This window comes from Leptinotarsa decemlineata, unplaced genomic scaffold (genome assembly GCF_025532065.1).
Source record: "Leptinotarsa decemlineata unplaced genomic scaffold, Ldec_3_MD MMD2_tig00026328_RagTag_RagTag, whole genome shotgun sequence".
NCBI classification, from domain to species: Eukaryota; Metazoa; Arthropoda; class Insecta; order Coleoptera; family Chrysomelidae; genus Leptinotarsa; species Leptinotarsa decemlineata.
The window spans coordinates 28,479,134-28,500,975 of record NW_027412688.1 but is presented as its reverse complement, the minus strand read 5'-3'; the positions used below and the strand labels follow the sequence as shown (position 1 = coordinate 28,500,975).

General features: G+C 36.0%; 1 protein-coding gene across 1 annotated transcript in view; it reads left to right on the top strand.

Annotated features, from left to right (window-relative positions):
* Nucleotides 1–21,842, top strand: part of LOC111514750 (sortilin-related receptor) — a 46,242-nt gene that overhangs the window by 2,293 nt on the left and 22,107 nt on the right. Inside the window, exons 2-7 of the mRNA XM_023171029.2 lie at nt 386–622; nt 799–951; nt 4,832–5,074; nt 8,230–8,492; nt 14,702–15,386; nt 18,811–18,992. Of these exons, the coding sequence (XP_023026797.2) occupies nt 386–622; nt 799–951; nt 4,832–5,074; nt 8,230–8,492; nt 14,702–15,386; nt 18,811–18,992 (1,763 nt within the window). The remainder of the gene's footprint in view (nt 1–385; nt 623–798; nt 952–4,831; nt 5,075–8,229; nt 8,493–14,701; nt 15,387–18,810; nt 18,993–21,842) is intronic.

The following is a 21,842-nucleotide window of genomic DNA, read 5'->3' as shown; positions in this document are numbered from 1 at the left end:
TTTTATGGAAATGCCAATCCAAATAATAAATAACAACATAAAACTATACAACATGACATGCTATTATCGAAGAAGTAAATGAACCAAGTCTACTTTTATTTACAAATAAAGATCTTGCTTCTCGAAAAGAAAAAGAAACAGGAAGGTCTTGATAAAATTTGGGAAATCGTTATAAAATTGCAGTTTTTCAGATAAGGAATACCATTCAGTGTCAGTTAGTTAACAAATTTCAATGTAAGGCTACTAATAAATAGTTCTCAATCTCACTTCATACAGGGTTTCTTCACTTTTTGCGCCCCCTATATACGAAGGATTAAAGAGGGTAACATGAATTATCTGGATTTTTGTAGGTGTATACTAGTAGAGCTATAGTTTTACTTTTCAGATAAATAACTTACATGATTCTCACAAACAGTTGATAACTCATTGGGTTGGTGGAAAAAGTAAAGTAGTCATATGTTTGGCTCGAGATCCGGAACCCCTCAGTACTTCTTCATCAACTGTTTTCATATCCTATGACAATGGTGATAGTTACATCAATAAGAAAGAAAGCTTGAAGATGCCCAATGGAAGTTATGCTATTATAAATAAATTTTATTGCCATCCCAGAAACCAAACACATGTGAGTAAAAATTCAACGCAATGATGTTTCTTTGAAATCTTATATCCTAGCTGAATTGCCTAATACCAATAACAGAGATCACTTCTTTAAGTTGATTTTTTAAACCGAAATGAAACTACTTTTACTCATTTCAATGTATCGTATATAACATTACTCTTTTTTATTTATTTTTTTAGCTTATATTTACCGACACAACATATAATTGGATATATTTAACAAGGGATTATGGAAAAACATTTGAATCGCAGCAGTTGAAGTCCTCGCCAGAAGAAGTATCCTTTTATAATATGGATCCTGATACTTTTGTGGTTTTGGACAAAATATCGGAGGCAAGTAATTACTTTCCACTAAAACATTATTTTTCAAGTTTTCTAAATGTTGATGTTTTCGACAGGAATTTCATGTGTGAACCCTATCATCAAAAATAAGTGTTGTTTAATAAGGGACCATCATTGTTCCTTATTGGACAATATTTTCCAAAAAATTATCAAGCTAGTTATTGAAATAATTTTTATTAGGCTTCCTAACCTGCTGTGATGTCAGCAAGTCATTCGACTGCGTTTAGCATGATGTGCTTCTGTCTAAACTGCACAGATATGGTATTCGTGGAGTTTCACTCGACTGGATACAAATTTTCTTGACACACAGAAAACAATGTGTTAGTATATCTTCTACTGAAATTGCATATAAGAACGTCTCTATGGGCGTTCCCCAAGGCTCTGTTTTGGGGCCATTTTTATTTTTATTTTTCAAGAATGATAATGGATAATATCGAATCAGTTCATCAGTTACATTTCTAGGAATTACTTTAGACGTTGGTTCAAACTGGAAAGAACATTGTACCCACTTGATCTTAAAATTGAACTCATTATTTTTTTATTAGTCAGTGGGCTATGCTTGAAGACTGGCAGTAAACAAATCTAAAGAAATGAACTTTAAACGTTTAAGCCAGTCTCAGATATACCCACACGAAAGGTTGAATGGACTGACGACTATCAGAAAACAACTATTCCCCTGGCTAACACTACGAAGGGCGTTGGATTATATCCAACCTACTGTGAAGATTCCTGCACTGACGCCTGTCGGTCCATTCAACCTACTGTGTAGGTATATCTGAGACTGGCTTGAATGTTTAAAGTTCTTTTCTTTAGATTTGTTTACAGCCAGTCTTCAAGCATAGCCCACTGACTGATAAGAAAGTTTTTCTTCCTTATTCAGAGGAATCGGGCAAATTTAGGATATGCAGTTGATTAGTACCTCGTCCACGAGATGGAGTGAGGAATGAAATACTCTGAAAGAATTCCGATTTTCAATTATGAAATATCATTGACTTTAGATCGATGATGGCCACTATCTTGCACTGATGAGTGGCTAATGAGCCCGAAACCGGTCTGCAAGTGTGCCCGTTTCAAAATTGAAAGTCGACTCTTTCAGTTGTATTGCCAATTGCATATGCAGGAAATTTTCTGCACTGCTATCATAATGAACGTGTCAAAGTCCGGAAGTCCCGGAAGATCTTATACAATAGGAATACACCATAAAACTTGCTTTGACTCTGGAACATCAATGATGTACTTACTGCTAAATCTCAGAAACGATCAAGGGAGTAGCCCGTAGCCCTCTAAACCTCATCCATGAAGGAGGTTATTGATTGTCAAAGTTCGGAAGTCCCTGTTGAAAGACCCTATAAAAGTTCAACTTTGAGGGTTGTTGTTCATGTTTTAAATATATAAATGAAGTATAAAACGCAACAACTTAATCAGTGTCACCATTAAAGTGCGCACCATATAGGAAACTTTTATTTCGAAAAGATTCAATGAAGTTTAACTTCGGCACTTGTTTGCGCTTTAAATTTAACTAAAAATAATGCGGCCAACTGCGACCCACTGTAAAAAATTGAAAAAGTGCATTTCTAGATCGAATTTAACAAAAAGTTTCTTGAAAAAGTTGTGTCTTCGGCAATTTTATATCCATATGCCAAATTTTATGCAACTAGGATAAAGTTAACGTTTTGCTTATTTTTGACAGATATCCCCTTTATTTTAAAAAACAAGTTCGGTTAATTGTCATCAATTCATGTATACATAACAAACTCATCATGGAGTTTAACTTTTCTGATAAATTTTTACTTACACGGACATTTTTAGAGAGAAATTAAAAATGTGCTATAAAAATTTTAACATGACTGGTGCAAAATTTCAATCACTTGGCTATTTTCTTAAACAAACGTCAGTACCTTCAATTTTGAAAAAGCAGACACAACTCAAAAACTGCAATAAGTATTAATAAAATTACTAGAGTTGAAATTACATTAAAATTTCAATATTCAGTATTTACAGATTATTTATAAACACTAACTAGGGCGGTAAGGATGCTTAATCACGTTGAATAACATTTTTAAGTAGGTCTTGACAAACAAAATGCATGCTATGGTAGTGTCAAGTTGTTGATTTACAGTTATTGTTGCAATAATGTTGTCTCTTCAGGAAAGAATAGAAATAGTTTTAATATGTGGTGAGAATACACTATACCGGCAAGTAGCTAACATTTTTAATGAACGGCATCTAGGAAAAAATGTTCAACATACTACTATGTCAAGGATAATATCGAAATTCAGAGAAACAGGATCTGTAGCAAATCAATTTAAGAAAAAGCACACTCCAAGTAAGTATGATGAGGAGGTCCAACTTAACATTTGTTTAAAATTTATTGAACACGGGCAAACGAGCATAACCGATATTATAAAAAATACCGATTACAAGAGAGAAAGTGTTAGAAAAATTTTATTAAAGAATAAATTTTGTCCTTACAAGCCAAAATTAATTAACACATTAAAAAACGAGATTTTGATGTCCGTTTGGGGTTTTCATTCTGGTTTCAAGGAGAGAAAAGGAGAGAAAGTTTCCGTATAAAATGTTATGGACAGATGAGGCAACGTTCTCTTCAAACGGAACGGTAAGTTCTCAAAATTGCCGATGGTGGGCCCAAGAAAATCCCAATTTCACAGTTGAATGTGGTGATCAGTATTCCTTTAAAACTAATGTATGGTGCGGGATGCCTAACGACCAAATAATTGGACCATTTTTCTTTAGGGAAAATTTATCATCCGTCGGTTATCTCAACCTTTTAAATAATGAGGTTAGTGAAGTTTTAGATGATATGCCTTTAAATATTAAATACGACCTATGATATCAGCTTGATGGCGCACCAATACATCACACGGTTGCTGTAACACAGTCCCTCAAACAAATGTTCAGAGGCAAAGTTAACGGACGTAACTGGGAACATTATTGGCCACCTAGATCACCCGACTTGACGCCTTTAGACTTTTTCTTGTGGGGTTACCTGAAACAAAAAGTGTACCGAAGTAGACCATTTACTGACATATAACATCTGGAAAATACCATTCTCGAGTGCTGTGCAAATATAAATCCCCGATTTATTAAAAATGTAATTACAGATGTCAGTAGAAGGATTATAATTTGTATTGAACGTGGAGGACGACATACTGAAATGTAGGCTATAAGTGTTTGACAACCTCATCTAGATCAATAAGTAATTTTTTGTACCCATTTGTATTTTCTATAATATTATTGTTGTTTAAAATTTATAATAATAATAATAGTTCTATGGAAATTATTTGCATTTTTTTTAGTTGCCTCTGCTTTTTCGAAATCAAAGGTTTGTTTAAGAAAATAGGCAAGTGATTGAAACTTTGCACCAGTCATGTTAAAATTTTTATAGCAAATTTTTAATTTCTCTCTAAAAATGTCCGTATAAGTTAAAATGTATCAGAAAAGTTAAACTCCATGATGAGTTTGTTATGTATACATGAATTGATAACAATTAACCGAACTTGTTTTTTAAAATAAAGGGGATATCTTTCAAAAATAAGCAAAACGTTAACTTTATCCTAGTTCCATAAAATTTGACATATGGATATAAAATTGCCGTACACACAACTTTTTCGAGTAACTTTTTGTTAAATTCGATCTAGAAATGCACTTTTTCAATTTTTTCCAAAATAAAGTTGAATTTGACAAACGCTGAACGTCAGTGGGTCGCAGTTGGCCACATCAAATTAAGTTAAATTTAAAGCACAAACAAGTGTCGAAGTTAAACTTCATTGAAACTTTTCGAAAAAAAAGTTTGCCATATGGTGCGCACTTTAATTGTGACACTGTATAATCTTCAAACTATTTTTTCCAGATGTTGGTAAGCCGGGATTTCGGAAAAAGGGTTACAAATTCTCTTGACTTCGTCAATTCAGTTTACTGGATTAATCATAATCGAAAAGACCACTTAGTTGTACAGTGGAAGGGACCCCATAATCAAACGAATAGCACATCAATTTTATATACTGACTTTTCTAGAAATGGAGAATATAGCACTGGAGTAAAAGATATGTTTTTCGTTGGAAATTATTTATTCACAACAAAAGTTGACGCAAAGGTGAGCATATGATTTGATAGAAATAATAATCGACAATCAATCAATTTTGCTAAGCAAAGGACTTGAGTGTATAATTATTCGATAAACTTCTGTTGAGGGTTTTTATCTCAAATAAAATAATTCTATAAGAAAGCGTTGATTGATTAAGCCTAATATGCGAGGGGTATATGCTGAGATAATTTTTAGAAAAAGAAGACGATAATACAAAAAAATGTTTCGTGGATTAGTTTGAACGTTAGTTTATCAATCTCAAAAGAAAATATTTTGAAACGTGATAGAACATTTTTCTATTTTTTGTAAGAACTCAACAAGTAACCCTTATATCAAGTATTCATCCATTGAAAATGGCACACTGAAGTTTTATTGATGAATTTTGACAAAATTTCAGTTTTTTTCACTAAATGTTTTTTTATCAATTATCATTCAACTCTTACCTCATTATACAGGGTGTGAATCGTACCACCCTCCATATTTCGGCCCTTGTAAGCAATCTGAAAAAGTACAAAAATAAGTCAATTTTTTTATTGGGAACATTTTGTAGGCTACTTTTTGATTAAATTAAATCAACCTACTAACAGGGTCGAACACAATCCCTGAAATATTAAATAGAAAGGAGACTTGATTATAGAGAAATTAAGTGAAACCGTGGAGTATCAAGTGTTTTGCAATAAAACATTATTAAAAAGTGACTTATCTTATTCAATATTCTATGGATACTGTGCATGATCTTCCCTAAATAGTTGTGGATTTTCATCGCTCCAGTAGCGGTTATTTTGTTTAACATACCCAATAAGAAAAAACGCACAAGCAAATAATGTGAATGATATTTTGTTTTTAATTCATGAAATCGTCGTCATAAAGCAGTTGAAGAATTTTATATGAATGAAATTTATTCAATTTCAGTGCTTTCCTTACTGTTTCGTGAGACATTTCTACATGGCGTAGGTACCAAAATGCAAAATTGTGTGAAGGGATCTGCAATAAAGGTGTCTAAAACTGCTGTTTACACTGCTTTATCCAAAACACAGCGATTATTTCCTTTTTTTTTTAGTTAACAACGAAACTAGTTTTACCAAACTTAACAACCACTTCCAGGATATATTTATGATTTGAATTATTGTTGCGAAATCTCTCGTTGAACATTGTTGGCGTTTTTCGTCTCATCTTCAACATTCCCCATAAATAAAATTTATTCATTTATTTATTTACAACATTGCCTATTTTCACAGAATAATTAACAAATTTACAAATATATATTGTAACTATCAGCTGGATGTAAGAAAAAAATATTTAAAAAAAGGCGAAAATAAGCCAATCAAAGTAGGGGTCCTAGGTTTGATCCTTGTGGTACACCAGATGTGGCTATATATTCGAAAGACTTGAGGCCATTGAGTTGGACGTACTGCTTATGGTTGTAAAAATACGATTTGAAGAGGGTAATTAATTCATTAGATAACCCAAAAGTCGAAAGCTTGTTGAGCAGAATACTATGGTCAAGTCTGTCGAAAGCTTGTTGAGCAGGATACTATGGACAAGTCTGTCGAACGCTTTAGAAAAATCAGTGTAGATGACATCAGTCTGAGACTGACAATCAATACCCTCCGCAATACATTGAATGATTTTTACAAGATTGGTGATGGTTGAACGTCCTTTCATGAAACCGTGTTGATTGGGGCTAATAATGTTACTGACATGACAGTAGATTGTCTTCTCAAGGAGCATCTCAAACACTTTACAAAAGTTTCATATGATAGAAATTGATCTTTAATTTTTTATCTCACTTTCATCTCCTTTTTTGAACATTGGGCAGACTTTCTATATTTTTCAAATTGATGGTACAGTTGATGGTTTCAGGCATATATTGATTAGAGTTGTTAGTGGTTCAGTAAATTTAGGCTTTAATTTTTTAGGTTATGATGAATATCTTCAATACTAACGTTTTTGATTACTAGGCTGGGAATATCACTACTGTTGTTCGCATGGTCACCTGATATTGCCACTATATAAGTACCACTGAAGAAATCTGCAAAACCATCAAGAATATCTGAGGGATTATCGAGTAGCTTGCCTTCATGTTACATTTTATTTCCGATTCCATTCGTACATTTTGACTTGTTAATGAATTACCAAAACTTATCAGGGTTCTGGATAATCTCGCTCTTAGTTTTCTGAATGAATTTTTTATAAGGTATTCCAATGGCTCTTTTGATTTCTGCCTGAAGACGTTTGAATTCGTGAAAAGCGTGAAAGTCGCCGTTTCTTTTGTATCTTCACCAAAATTTTGCTTTAGTTCTAATTTTATTTATCAATGCACTATCAAAGTAGGCTGGATAATTATTTTCAGATTTTATCGAGAATTTTGGCACGCAGCGATCAAATACACTGTATAATTTTTCATAAAAGTGAAGACAGGCATCATCTGCATTCCGAAATGCATTTAGAAACGTCCAGTCGAGATTGAGGATCAGCTCATACATGATCGGAAAGTTAGCTTTTTTAAAACTGTATGAATCTTGAAAACATAATTCAAATTTATTCTTAGAGTTCGTTTTGAAGTTCAGTTCGTATGTTATTTCCAAAGCAGGATGATAACCGTCATCTTTTACTAATGGATCTATGGATTTTTCAACGAGATGATTGCAGAACACCAGGTCTAAAAGTCTGTGCATCTTATTGAAAACAAAGTTATTTTGCGATAAGCCGAAAAACTCTGACATGTTCAACAAAGTAGTACGCGGGCTACTGCGATCTGTTTCTGAATATGATGCATATTCAGGTACGTTGAAGTTTCCAGCCATCAGAATTGCATGGTCATACAAGCGATTCAACAGCTCCCCATGATCTTTTCACAATCTTTTTGAATGGATTGGAACATTGAATAGAGAGATAATTTCTCTGCAGATCTAAGAGTGAAACCTAATATTTTTAGTGCTCTAGGAAAAAAAATTGCAATGTGGGGTACGAATGACATTTTCGGGTCAAGAGTAATTCCTAAATCTTTGATTCCGAACAAATAAAAATGAAAGTGAAAAAAAAATTAAAGCAACCCCGCCCACTCACGTCGTGGCGTTTCGATTAATAATATCCACAATCATCTTTGGCAATGACATTCGAAAAAGCATTTTTTGTCGTTCCAATTAACTCTTTTTTTTCAGGGAAGCTTGACGTTATTCGCTTCCTTCACATTGGGAAAACAATTTCAATGTGTTTTCGAAACTACAAAAAAAATTCTCAGCTATTTCGTGGTGGACGTTTCAGACAATCGAGCCCTAATTGTTGCCAGCCATTCGATTAAATCATCCACTTTATATGTGTCTGAAGACTTGGGAGGAATCAACGATACAATTCGATTCACTCCATCACTTGAGAATGTTTTCGCGTTCTTTCCTTCCATCAGCTTCCAAAATACATGGTTACCGTAAGTACAGATTAATACTCATTTTTCAAAACAACAATGTATTGGTTTCCTCATTATAATAATGCTTCTTATAAAGAATTAATGCACCTACACATTGATATATTTCTCAAAATCATTGTATCACAAGATATCATGACGCAGAAGTGTTTATCAGAGAAACGAAAAGTATAACAAATAACATAGATTATATTCCAGTCAAAACATGCAATCCTGAATGAGTCATTTGGTTTTGAAAACACATTTGATTTGGTTTTCAAGGGGAAAGACATATTTCTACGTAAAAATCAACCTTTTGTCACGCACATCTTGGCAAGAGGTTGATGAAACATTAAAACCTACATGTTGAAAATTTCAAATGGGGATAATAATGACAGCTCATTTGAAAAGTCATTCAATTTTGTATCCAACCTTGTGAAATGTTTGCCATAACCATGATAAGCAATGCCAGAAAAAATAGAACCTTTTTTTTTAAGTGTGTATTCAATTTCGAACTAGAAAGTGTAACTGAAGAAAAAATCACTGTATCACTGAGCACCATTAACATGCATATAATGCAGAATATCTGGTGTTCATAGCCTACAGCACTTGGTGATTTTTTTTCCGTAAATTACCTAAAGTTGTTGGCTGCGTCTCGTAGCCTTTTGATTGCAACCATCCCCACAAAAAAATCCGGTGGAATCAAATCGGGGGATCTGGGAAGCCATTCTATAGAATACGTGGACCCGGGAAGTTATTATAAAAGAAGTGTCATACTGGTACTTCGCAATGAAAAAGAACTCTATCTTGTTGAAAAATTATCCCATTTTGCAATAGAGGCTCTAACTGGATGGCATTGCTTGACATAAATTGATTATTCAGCAAAACGAAATATCCTTCACCATTTAGGTTTGCTATCTAAAAGATTGGTCCTATAATATGGTTACACATAATTCCTGACCAAACATTCAGTTTTTGAGGATATTGGGTTTGGATTTGGCGTGCTATGATGAGATTGGAACCACTACAATGTCACAAGCCCATTTAGATAAAAGGTACATTCAAACGGAAAACATATGGAACACAATGAAACTTAATTACGGTTCATCATAACCAGAGCCGAAAAAGCCCAGCACGGTTGAATCTAAGGCATCGTCAGGTATAGCTGACGTGCAAAAACACTCATATGGGAAGGTTGTCGCGGGTATCAAGGAAGAATCTTGCACCTTGACTATCCGACTACCTCATTAACGATGAAACAGCCGAGAATATACTTTGTGCCTGCCCCACTAGGGACCGAATCAGTTTTAGAATTCGGCAGAGCCGTATTTTCACCATCTGGCCTGAAAGACCACTCATCATACAAATCAATCGGCTTCGTTAAGAACATGGGTTTATTTGGTCGAGTGTGAATAGGTGTGAGCCACAATAAACCCATGCGTGTTGCGGTGGAGGTTCGAATAGACCCACTCACTTTGGACCTAACCTAACCTATGGTTGACGCGATCCGAGAGGATCTCACAAAATGCAACTTTTCTGTCGAAATCATGTTCTTTCAATTAAAGAATAGATTTCATTTTGTTAAGGTGGAACTAGTTTTGAGGAGGTTTGTACCACTCACTATTGATGCTTGGGACAACAACAAGAATACTAAATTTTCTATTAAGGCAACGTGATTTAAAATTTCAATAGAAATGTCTTTTTTATTGACTATTTCTGAATGGATATGTTGTTCCATGAATTCATGTTCCAATACACATTTATGTCTTACATTTCTGCCCGGATATTTCTCGTTGAGAAAGAAGCGGTACTTGCAGATTTTTTATGTTCTTAGTGCAAACACACACATAATTATTTTGGCATAAACATCAACAACTCCAGCAGTAACAAGGTGATGAAATGCTTCACCGCAAGTTCTCATTAATATTTTTTCCGTTAGTATCTTCAAATAGTGATCAGTTTGGACATGTCAAATAGTGGAATATCTAGTTGACCTTCCATATCTGTAGAGTAGGGAGGGTGAGTGAAGACTCATAGCACTTAGGCTACATCCTACAGACGAGTTGTCCTCCTAGGCCATCGTCCATCCTGTCCTTTCCAGGAAGGTGGTCACTAGGAGACATCTAGTTTATATTGGCAGGTGTAGGCCAAGACTCACCGAACACACACTCTCTTTGGCAACCTTGAGGTGTCTCACGATGACCTCCGCGAAGGTTTTGAAGATGCAGCGACATTACTGTCGTTGCGCGCCGTTTTCAACCTTCTTGGGGTTCCCTTCGTGAAGGTGCACAAGTGAGGTAGCTTTCCTGCAGGGGCAGCCGGTTCCTTGCCTTTATTCAAGGCGGAGCTCTTGGCGCCCGCCACATTAAGTGCCCTTGTTGTTGGAGGTGAGTGGGGGAGGAGGAGGTTGCACTTATACTTGCTGTCACTCCTGACTCCTTCGCTCTTTCTCTCCTTTTGGCCTCGGCGCCGCAAATGCGCTTACTCCTTGGCCTTTCTATTACATCACGAGGTGATCTGCCATGTCCAACCTCATTCCATGCGGTGAGCACCATGAGTAGCAAGGGAAGAGTTGGTCACCTCTGGCAGAGCCCCGCATTACCATAGGTAGGCTGATAACGACAGCTGTTGGCACAATTCCTCACACCTTAGCTTGCAAAGATTTTTGGGGAGTTTTAGTTCCCCTCACCCCACTTATTTCTGCCACTGACCAGGAGTACGGCGACCCCGTCCGTAAGGCCACATTGGCTTCCCGAACAGGGCCTCCAGTCCCCTGGTCTTTGCCCTATCCGCCACCTGGACACGCACCCGATAGGTAGCCCAACCCATGGGATCAGTCAACTATTATTTCCAGTCGAACTTTTTGACATGAGGGTTGTTTTAGGAAGGGGATGACTAATGAATGCGTTGAATTTCACATTAAAATATTTCACCCTGAAAACCAATCTTGAAGTGGATAGTTCGATAGTTTCAATATCAACCGACTAAACTGGAATGTACCGTTTAATAAATTATCATTATGAGTTTTTCCACATTTCACACAGGTAAAGTTATAACAGCATAATAAATTCAATCATAACCTCATATTCTCAAATCCATACTAATATTATGAATGTGAAAGTTTCTGAGGATATATAAATGTATGTTTGTGGCTCTTTCATGCCTAAACAACTGAACGGATTAAGATGAAACTTTATATAAATACAGCTTATACATCAGACTACAATTTACAAAGATTTTGTTTAATTTTGGTCATAATATAACGATAAGTATTAAGTAAGTCGGAAAAATTCTTGCTCCCTGAGAGATATCTTGGCGTGCGCTGCCTATTCCGTTGGAGTTACATAAAGATTGTGCACGATAACATTGTTTATCTTGATAAAATTTCAGAATATCTATCAAATTCTTATAAAACTTGATACAATTGTCGTTTAAAGTATTTAATATAGATAAACTTTGTCTTTTACACTAAATAATTAGAACGAATCATTTAAAAGTTATCACGATACGGGTAACTTGACGCAAGGCAATGAGCCATTACGCGTCGCGTCTACTGTAAGACGACGGGGAAGATGCGCAGGTAGAGGGGCGGTCTAAGCAATGCAGCGCCACTGCCAAGAACGCGACCCCAACGCGGGCAGACGCGACGTCGTTGACGTTTTGTTTTGCGAAATTTCTTTATAGGTAACATAATTCGATTCTCGAAGTTATTCATTACTTAGTGCAATTGGCATATTTTTTGAGTTACTATATTTTCAAATATAAATTACTAGCTGTTCCCGCGGCTTCGCCTGCGTAGAATTTGCTTTGTCACATTAGGTTTTGTGACAGACTATTTTAAATAAATAGTTACAATATTGTTTCATCAACCCAAAACATTTTCTAACCTCAAAACTGAAGAAATTCAATACAATCTTTGAAATCCCATTTTTCCCCTTGGGGGTGGAAATTCCTGATTCCCTTTCTTGATGCCTTATTTACGCTATACAATGAACCTACCTGCATTTTTCATGATTATAGGTACAGTAGCTTCGGCTGTACGTTAATCCAAGAGTGTTAGTCAATCAATAGATACCCACTGTTACCCGCTGTTTTATCCGCGTTACCGTGGGAACCTACCCTATATGTTATTCCAGGTCATGGTCTATCTATATACCAACTTACATTTGAATCCGTTGAGCTGTTTATGCGTGAAAAAGTAAAAAACGTAAATACATACTTTACATTCACCCATCTTTACAAACTTTACACATTTATAATATTAGTAGGAGTAGGATTAGTAGAATTACCATTCTAATCCTTTCAGTTTTTTTGCTGATGCTATTCAATATTGTATAAGTGTGGTGAGCTGCTAATTTATGTTGCTGTGGTGATTAGAATAGTTGTTTATAGTTGTATCTGTACGGGTTTGTTATCAACTTTTGTAATTGTGAGGTCTCAAAAGTTTATTGAATTATTAGTTTCTAGTTCTGTTGTGAATTTGTGACCACTATCAACCACTCAATAATTTAGGTACCTATTATTGCTGTATATAAGAACCAAGGAAGTTACGGTGTTAGCGAAACGCATCTAATAATAATAATAATAATAGATTTTTATTCCCATAATGATACAATAAATAAATGTGAACATTTACTGAAACGGGAAAGGCTGAAGATCAGTTGGTTGCACCAAAAGATGAAACCTCTGTTTTTCATCTTAGGCCAAAAAAAAAGAACTATATATACATGTATACACAATACATATACACATATATGTACCCATATACACACATTCACAAATGTAATGCAAAAAACGAAAAAAAAATCGGCAGAAAAAATAACAGAGAAAAATATTCAAAACTATTTACAAATTGTTGAGTGAAAGTACTAAATATATAATTGACACAATAGTATATTAGACATAATTATAAACGGTTAGAAAAAAGAAGTTAGTAATGTTACGAACCACCGTTCTTATTGACAATGGGAGTACATTAGATTTCGTTCAAATATTTCCGTTTCAATGCTCTTTTGAATTTTTTCAAAAGAGTATTCGAAATTGAAATGTTTATGAACATTGTGTGGTTATTATTATGAATAATAACTTGTATAGTTTTCAGTATTTGGCAACGCGTTGCATTGTACGTTTCCCCTTCTTGTAATTTATAAAAAATTAATCTTGAGATATATGTGGTAAGCGAAGTTCATCATATTTTTCAAGCATTTTTTTCAACCACATAACACAAACACTACAGGAAAATCCTTGAAATGCTCTAAGAGCGGTGCCTGTGCGAAAGTAGCGATTCATATTGGATTTGAATCGCTAAATAAATCCATTCGGAAAAACATTCTCAGGAAGCTTATTTCACACAAACGCAGTTTTCTACAGCGAAGTTCAAGGTGTACTTGGTTGAACCTCAAAACGATGAGCAGCCATAGTCCGTCGCGTATTTCTGATATGTGGATTGGTGGAATCAAATGTGACAAGCCACTTGAACACTTTCTGTGAAAGCATCTATACAAGAGAAAAAATGTCCAAATTTCAAGGTTGCAAGTGATGTTTGCGTCTCCAATCAGGCGTATGGCTCTTTTCTGGATGGAATCCAGCAGCTTCAGGGTATGCTTAGGGGCGGAGCTCCGTACATGAGAACAAGACTCCAAAGAAGGTCTGATCTGAGCTTTATAAAGGTGTAGATTTTCTAGAAACCTCCATTTTTGTGTTTGTTATATTCACTTATACAGCCGAGACCCATTTTAAATTGTTCAGTTCTTCCCATCTTCATGATCCTATTATTCCTAAAACAAGGCGGTGTACGAAAAAGCAAAGTAATAAGTATAAAAATTAATGTTGAAAAATTTTCCTTTCTTAGTATAAAATAAACACAATCAGGATCTTTATGTAAAATTGTTGTATTTCTTTATTTGACATAACAGTGCGGGAATGGCAATGTGAAATAGTATTCTACACAGTTGAGTTTATATGTACGGAATTGAAATTCTTTGGTTCAAGAAGTAGTACGAAATATTTATGACATTTTATGTGTTGATAGAAAAAAAAGTAACTTGAACAACTGTAAATCTTCTACTTTGATGGGCTTCAGTTTATTTCTACAATCAGCGAATTCTCTTTGTCATCTCTTCTATCATGGTATAGTGTAGTGAAAATACAATTTAAAAAAAAACGAAAATGTGAAGACCCAAAATTTAAAAAAGTAAATGCGACCAAAGTAATTTTTCAATTTTTTTTTTCAGGAAAGTTTCCAAAAACGCGTTTGTGGATGTCTACAAAGTGCAAGGAATAAGCGGTATTTATATAGCTTCCCAGCAAATTCATCAATCAGATGATAACGTTTTGAATTCAGAAAATTTGAGAAGTCTCATTACATTCGATAACGGTGTTTCATGGCATTCTATCGTAGCTCCTCAGACCAATCATCGTGGAGTCTCGACTGGTTGCGTGTTATCCCAGAATTGTTCCCTACACTTGACTCAAAAATTGAACGAACTTTCTCCTGATACAAAAACAACGAGCATTTTTTCAAGCGAAACTGCACCAGGACTGATCTTGGCTACCGGTGTTATGGGAAATAATTTGGAAGGTCAACGTGATGTTTACATTAGCGTTGATGCCGGCCTTACTTGGAGGCAAACTCTAAAAGGTAGTCATCTTTACAGAATAGGAGACCATGGAGGCATTCTTGTTGCAGTTGAAGATTTCAAGAATCATGCCCTTACTAGAGTTATCAAGTATTCTACTGATGATGGTGAACATTGGAAAGAAATCATCTTTCAAAATGATTTTATGAAAGTGTATGAGCTATTGAGTGCAACAGATGAAAGCACTATTTTCACTTTGTTTGGTTCACTCCCGGGAAAACACGAATGGATGACAGTAAAAATCGATTTGGAAATAGTTTTCAACCGAACCTGTTCTCAGGTGAGAAAATAAAATTACTCTACTTGTATACTGTTCAGTCATTATATTTATGGAATTTAATGGTGCTCTTCGATATCGGTTTTGATTAATAAGTACAAATGAAAAGATGAATGATGTGTTTCTGAGAAACATTACTTGTAGCAAAGTTATTTTCCGGGTTTGTTGGACTAGGTCTGCAGGTTTTTTGCCTGATGTTTCATCTTAGATCGCGGTAGGTGAATTGCTCAATACCTACACAACTAGAACACTTGGACCTTCGCCTCTTGTAGGATCTTCTAACCGAGATTTCTGAGCTTTCACATTTGATAATGACCATTTTGTTGAAGCGGCATCTGTCAAAATAGTTGTCGTTTATTCAGTCTGCTTTGCCAAATCATCATGGACGGATATAGTATTCGAAAACACGTGCAAATAATAAAATTGTTTTATCAGAATGGGTGTTCTGTTCGGGCAACGTACCGCGCGCTTCGTCCATTTTACGGTCGCTATAATCGTCCTACCGAAAGGACTATTTGAGAAAGTAAACGATCGAACAACACCCGTACGTCGACGAAACGCAAGATCTGCTGAGAACATCGCCCCTGTCTGTGAGAATGTGCAGGATAATCAAAGGCAGTCGATTTTGCATCGCTCACAAAAACTCGGCCTTTCGCAGACCAAAACATGGGGAATTTTGCATCGTTCCATATTTCTCTGAGAATGACGTTAGCCAGACCATCACTATCAACGGCGAGCACTACAAATGATCTGGACAGTAATGACATGTGGTTTCAAAAGGATGCCACACAGCTCAAGTCATATTGGATATTCTGCACCAGCGATTTCCGGTCATGGTCATCTCACTGGAGGTGATGTGAACTGGCCACCGAGATCGTGCGATTTGAACCCATTAGATTTTTTGTGGGGTTTTCTTGAGTTGCAGGTGAATGCGAATAAGCCACAAGCTACAGCGGCAGTTGCACTACGCCCTGATGACTTCGACAATTGCGGAACTAGCCAAACGTCACACCCATGCTCAATCCCTAAAGAGATGGGATGGAATCAAAGGATGTAATCTTGCCAGGATTACCTTGATTGACCCTGGGAAGCTGGCGCCGAAGAAGTATTTGGCGATGACCAGGAAAAATCTAAGCAGTAGGATTTCTGATTGGCCACTGTTAACTAAGGAAACACCTCCATAATATGGGGCTAGTAGACACACCTCTATGCAGGATGTGTGAACAGGAAGATGAAACTGTCAGGCATGTCCTATGCGAGTGTCCGGAGTTATCGTCAATAAGAGAGTGTGTGAAGGTGATTGACAATGTTTCATGATGAATTTCATTAGTTCGGACTTGTCTGATATTATATAAAATGATTTGAAATCCCTGAAAGAACGTATCCACAATCGTCATCTGGTGATGACTGAGCTGATTCGACTGACCGACCAAGCGTCTTCATTTCAATCAGGTTGGAGCCCAGCTCCCTTACCGTTTTAGCTGATTTTTGTTGAAGAATAACAAATGGGTTCATGACTGAGGGGATATTGGCGGTATGAAGTCCTCAGACGTCAGTACCAATCTATGAAAAATCTATTCGTCTGTTAACGGGGGACATGGGGGCTTCGTTCGACAGAGTGTTGGCGCCTTTTACATCGGGAGGGGTCGTCTACAGCGTAATCTATAGCTTCCCTAACTAACTGGACTGATTCTTTCGAGAGATGACTATTTATGGGTCCTTCGAGTAATTTCACTTATCACAGCTTTCCTTTTTTTTCGCTTCACTGGTTTAGTGGGAGATGACCGTTTCGCTTGATGATGGGTATCTCTTCGGTAGCTTGGCTAAATACGATGTTGGACAACATGTATGCGGCTTCTTTGAATTTTCTCCTAAACCAATGTTTCTCTCTGTGTATGATCTCAGCTTGGGACCACTCAATGTTATGTTGATGGTTTCAAACATGCACTGCTATTCCTGATTTGCTGGTTTCCTCTAACTGTGTGTTTCTTGTGCTCGGCAATGCGAACATTCAAAGGCCTCTTAGTTTTACCAATATAGGATTTTCTGCACTCACACGGTATCCGGTAAATGCAATTCTTGGAATCGCAGTCCGCGTTTGGTGGTCTGGTTTTCGTGAGACTGCTACGAATGATGTTTCCGGATCTGAAGCAGGTTCTGATGTTGCACTTGGAACCAATTCTTCTTGTCCTTTCCGATAATCCTCTGATGTAGGGAAGTGCAAGCACTGGTTGTGACGGCTTCTCTTCCTTGCGAGGTTCCTGCTGTCTTCTAGTCAAAGTCTGTTCTACCATCGCTTTGGAGTTGCCATTCCGTTGAAGATCATTTTTGATGATGTCTAACTCTTTTTCAAGACCTGCCGTTGTATTACAGAGCCCGAAAGCACGGTCTAATAGAGTCTTAATGATTCCTTTTTTAGTCGATAGATGGTGATTGGATTCGTGGTTCAGATAATGTCCTGTGTGAGTGAGTTTTCGGTATACAGATGTTTCCCACTGAGTGTCGGTCCTCCTCACCAATACGTCTAAGAATGGCAATTCGTTGTGGATTTCTTTCTCCATTGTGAAAGTGTAAGGTCTTACGCTGTTGATGTGTTTCAGAAAGTCGTCTAGTTCAGTTTTCCCATGGTTCCATATTATGAATGTGTCGTCAGCGTATCTCAACCAGACACGAGGTTTCTTGAGGGCTTCTTCAATGGCTAGATTTTCAAACCACTCCGGTCTTCGGATAGCTTCCTCTGTATGATTTGGAGTGCTTCTTAGACCGGAACGTTAGTGTAAAGGTTTTCCACGTCGAAACTATTAGTTGATCTTCCTGTGCGACTTCAATTACCCGTAGTAGTTCGACAAATTGCCTTGAATTTATCACAATGGACGATGTTTTTTCTTGTATTGGTTTTATTATGGGAGTAAAAATGCAGACAAGTTTTGAGTAGCCGAATCTCTGGAGCTGATGATCGGTCTGAGCGGAACGTCCTTCTTATGGATTTTGGGTAGTCCATACAAGTGAGGGGGCTTACTGTGGTGCGGTGTTAGCGATGATCTCTCCTTGTCCGAAAAATAGACTTGGTGTTTTTTTTCAGATTAATGAATTGTAGACGAAACGTTAGGCATAAAAATTTGCACATCATGGCCAACAATCCTTTTGCGAAATTTTTTTGTTGGCAAAATAATTGTCGGAAAATTATTTCTATAAATAGCCTTTCTCCCAAATAGTTGTACCAAAGACACCAATGTTATTAAAAATTGATATGTAGTTCCTACCTAAAAGTAAAACCAGGAATGGAATGATTGGATTTATGACTAATTGTGAGCAAATTTTGTTCTATGCAGTTTTTCCTGAAAGTATTGATTTTTCAATCAATAAACCTCCGTCAGAAATTTTCATATAGTTATATATAAAGTTTAATTGAAAATTCTGTTTGTAGAACGACTTCACAGTATGGTTTCCCAGGCAGAATACAGATAATAAGTATTACATACCTTGTATTCTTGGTCAACAAATAACCTATGAACGGAAAATTCCTCACGCTAACTGTCGGCATGGTTTGACTTATGTTAGAAATATCTCCAAACAGTCTTGTAATTGTGATGCCGATGATTTCATATGGTGAGAACTACAAATTTATGTTACTATATATAATTGAATTCCTCAACCAAACACCCTTCATTAGTTTCATGAGGAATGATTTTGAGAAATGTATTTGAACTGTCTCATTCAACCGATTGAGGTGGTTAAAATAATTGGGAAGGTTTTGAGCAGTAAGAAATGCACTTTACAGATATATTGACAATATATTCATATATTAATATTATGTATAGTCGAAGTAAACGATATTATGCACACTTAAAGTTGTTGGCACTCTCAAAGGCCTAAAAAACCAATATGATTTGCTGAAGAGTCATACAAATAAATCTGAAGTCATGTTACGGGGACGAATAGAAATCGGGGATGCGGTGATGGTTATTGCCGTCGGGTTCAGTTCAGGAACTGATCGTGATGCGATTCGATATTGGTGCAGTTATGAAAACTTGAAATTTTGGTTACCTGTTTAAAATGTGGCGTCCTTGGACAAGTACTAATAGTACGAGTGTGAAAACAACGCTGACTTTTTCCAGTGTAGTGATTCCAATAGAGATGGTGAACAATGCGAAAAAGAGATACCAGTGAATAAGATTTGGATTCATTTGAATATTAAAACACAGAGAGCATGTTTCAATGTATAAAAGAAACTACATCTCAAGTTTGGATCCGAGGGAAACAAACTATCACAAGCAACATCAGATTTGATATAAATTCCTTTCTCAACGGTACGTAAAATAGTCAAAAACAAACCTTATGAACGCAAGAAGCGATGTGATACAGGATTACCAAAATGTTTAGATTTTCATGTAATAAAATCATTGAAAAAATAATATACGACTGTTACAAAAGCAATGAGATTCCAACAACTGAAATCTTACGGAAGAAATTGAAAACTTGCGGCCATAACGTGAGCTGCTGTGACAAAACTCTTCAGAATTGGATAAAGAAACTAGGATTTAGATTTGAAATAATAAACAAATGTCAGGCAGTTATGGAAAGTAGAAAAATAGTGGAATCGCGTAACAAATACTTGAAACAAATAACTAAATATAGACAAGAACAACGGCCAATTTTCTATTTGGACGAAACATGGTATGACACTCAAGACAAAGTCAGGAAAGGGTGGACTGATGATTCGAGAATGTGTACGCCTAACATGCCTGCACACAAGGGATGACGACTAATCATTGTGCATTGCGGAGGTAGTACAGGATGGAATTCTTTGAAATTATGTGGAAAAAAACTTGAGGACTGGAATGTTGACTATCGTAAGAACATGGAAGCTAATATTTTCGAGAAATGGTTTGAAAACACATGGATCCCAAATTTGGATGCAAATAGTGTGATAGTTCTTGACAACGCTTCCTATCATTCGCAACAGCTCATCAAAGTACCGAATAAAAATTTGAGGATAACAATTTGTATTTTGAAGATTACTGTACCAAAAACCAACTACTTGAAGTTTTACAGACAAATACATTTGAAAAAGTGTATATATATATATATATATATATATATATATATATATATATATATATATATATATGTTCGAATAGGCTTCTGCGGTCAGTAATTTGATATACTGTTGTCCGGGTTGAACCACGGCTATAATTTTCATCGTTTCCACGTTTCGGCTCCTGCTTTATAGTCATTTTTCAGGAATCACTTAGATTTGTATTTACATGACTCGAGGACGAGGTCGTAATCTCCCTTGTCCCCAAGTCTCGTTACTAGTTCTATGGTTGCTGTGTTCCACTCTAAGTTCGCACTCCAGTGCGAACTTAGTTATTGTGATTCTTATATAATCAGAAATGATTATTGAATAACGAAATTAGTTTGCTCCCTAAATATATCATTAAAGGGGAGCTTGTGGAAGTTAGGTTGCACTATATCGTTTACTTGAACTATACGATTATAAATCACACGTTAGAAGGTGAGACTTCGTTAGTCCTTAGCTCGCACAAGTTTTGACTTTTGAGAGTTGTCGTTCGTAAGGGGCGACATCTGATTAACGGAAAACAGATTTTAACAAAAAGATATATAAAAATATTTTCAATTTGATACATTTTGTATGATATAATCACCCTTCAAATATTTATTCGACACTCTTACTAGGAACGACAATTTTCTTTTTACATCTCCATAGTCTGAAGATGGTGGAGAAATGATAATACACTGGTATTAGTGGAACTCCTCTGCTTCTAATTGATTTATTTTCAATAATATATCAATACATGATCTGCTACTTGATGAAAATCAATAATACTGTCCATGACAATGGAGCATTTTCTACAAAATTGACTTCACTAAAGAAGCGTTTAGCTACACACTAGCTTCGTCAGTTGAATCCTGTTCAAACGAGCGAAAAGCATCTTTAGAGATATGAAAATTATTTTATTCTTTTATACTTCACTTGACTAAAGAATATTCTAAGGTCACAAACTGCCCTTCACTGAAAAGAAAGTGGCGTTCAAGTCCTCGACGGATCTTGCTTTATATGTCCACCTGCCAACGGGTAGCCCCAAAAAAGGATTCAAGTGGTCGACAATATTCTCGAATGTTCCGGACTGTTCTAGAAATTTCTAGAGGACGAAACTTCGAGGTCTTATTTCTTAAAAATCATGAGAACCTTCTTCATGGATGGGGATAGGGAGGGACTACAACACCATATAACTCTCTCGTTTCTATTAGTGGCACGTACCCTATACATATTCTTCAAAAGACTTTTTTTGTGGAGGACTCAATATTCTATACTGTTTTGGGTTTATAACCTTCTACAATCTGAAAAAATAAAAGCTAAATCAAAAGAAAATCTACTAAAGTGTAGTGGCAAACTGAATAGTTCACTCCGAAAAGTTACTGCGTAATATAAGT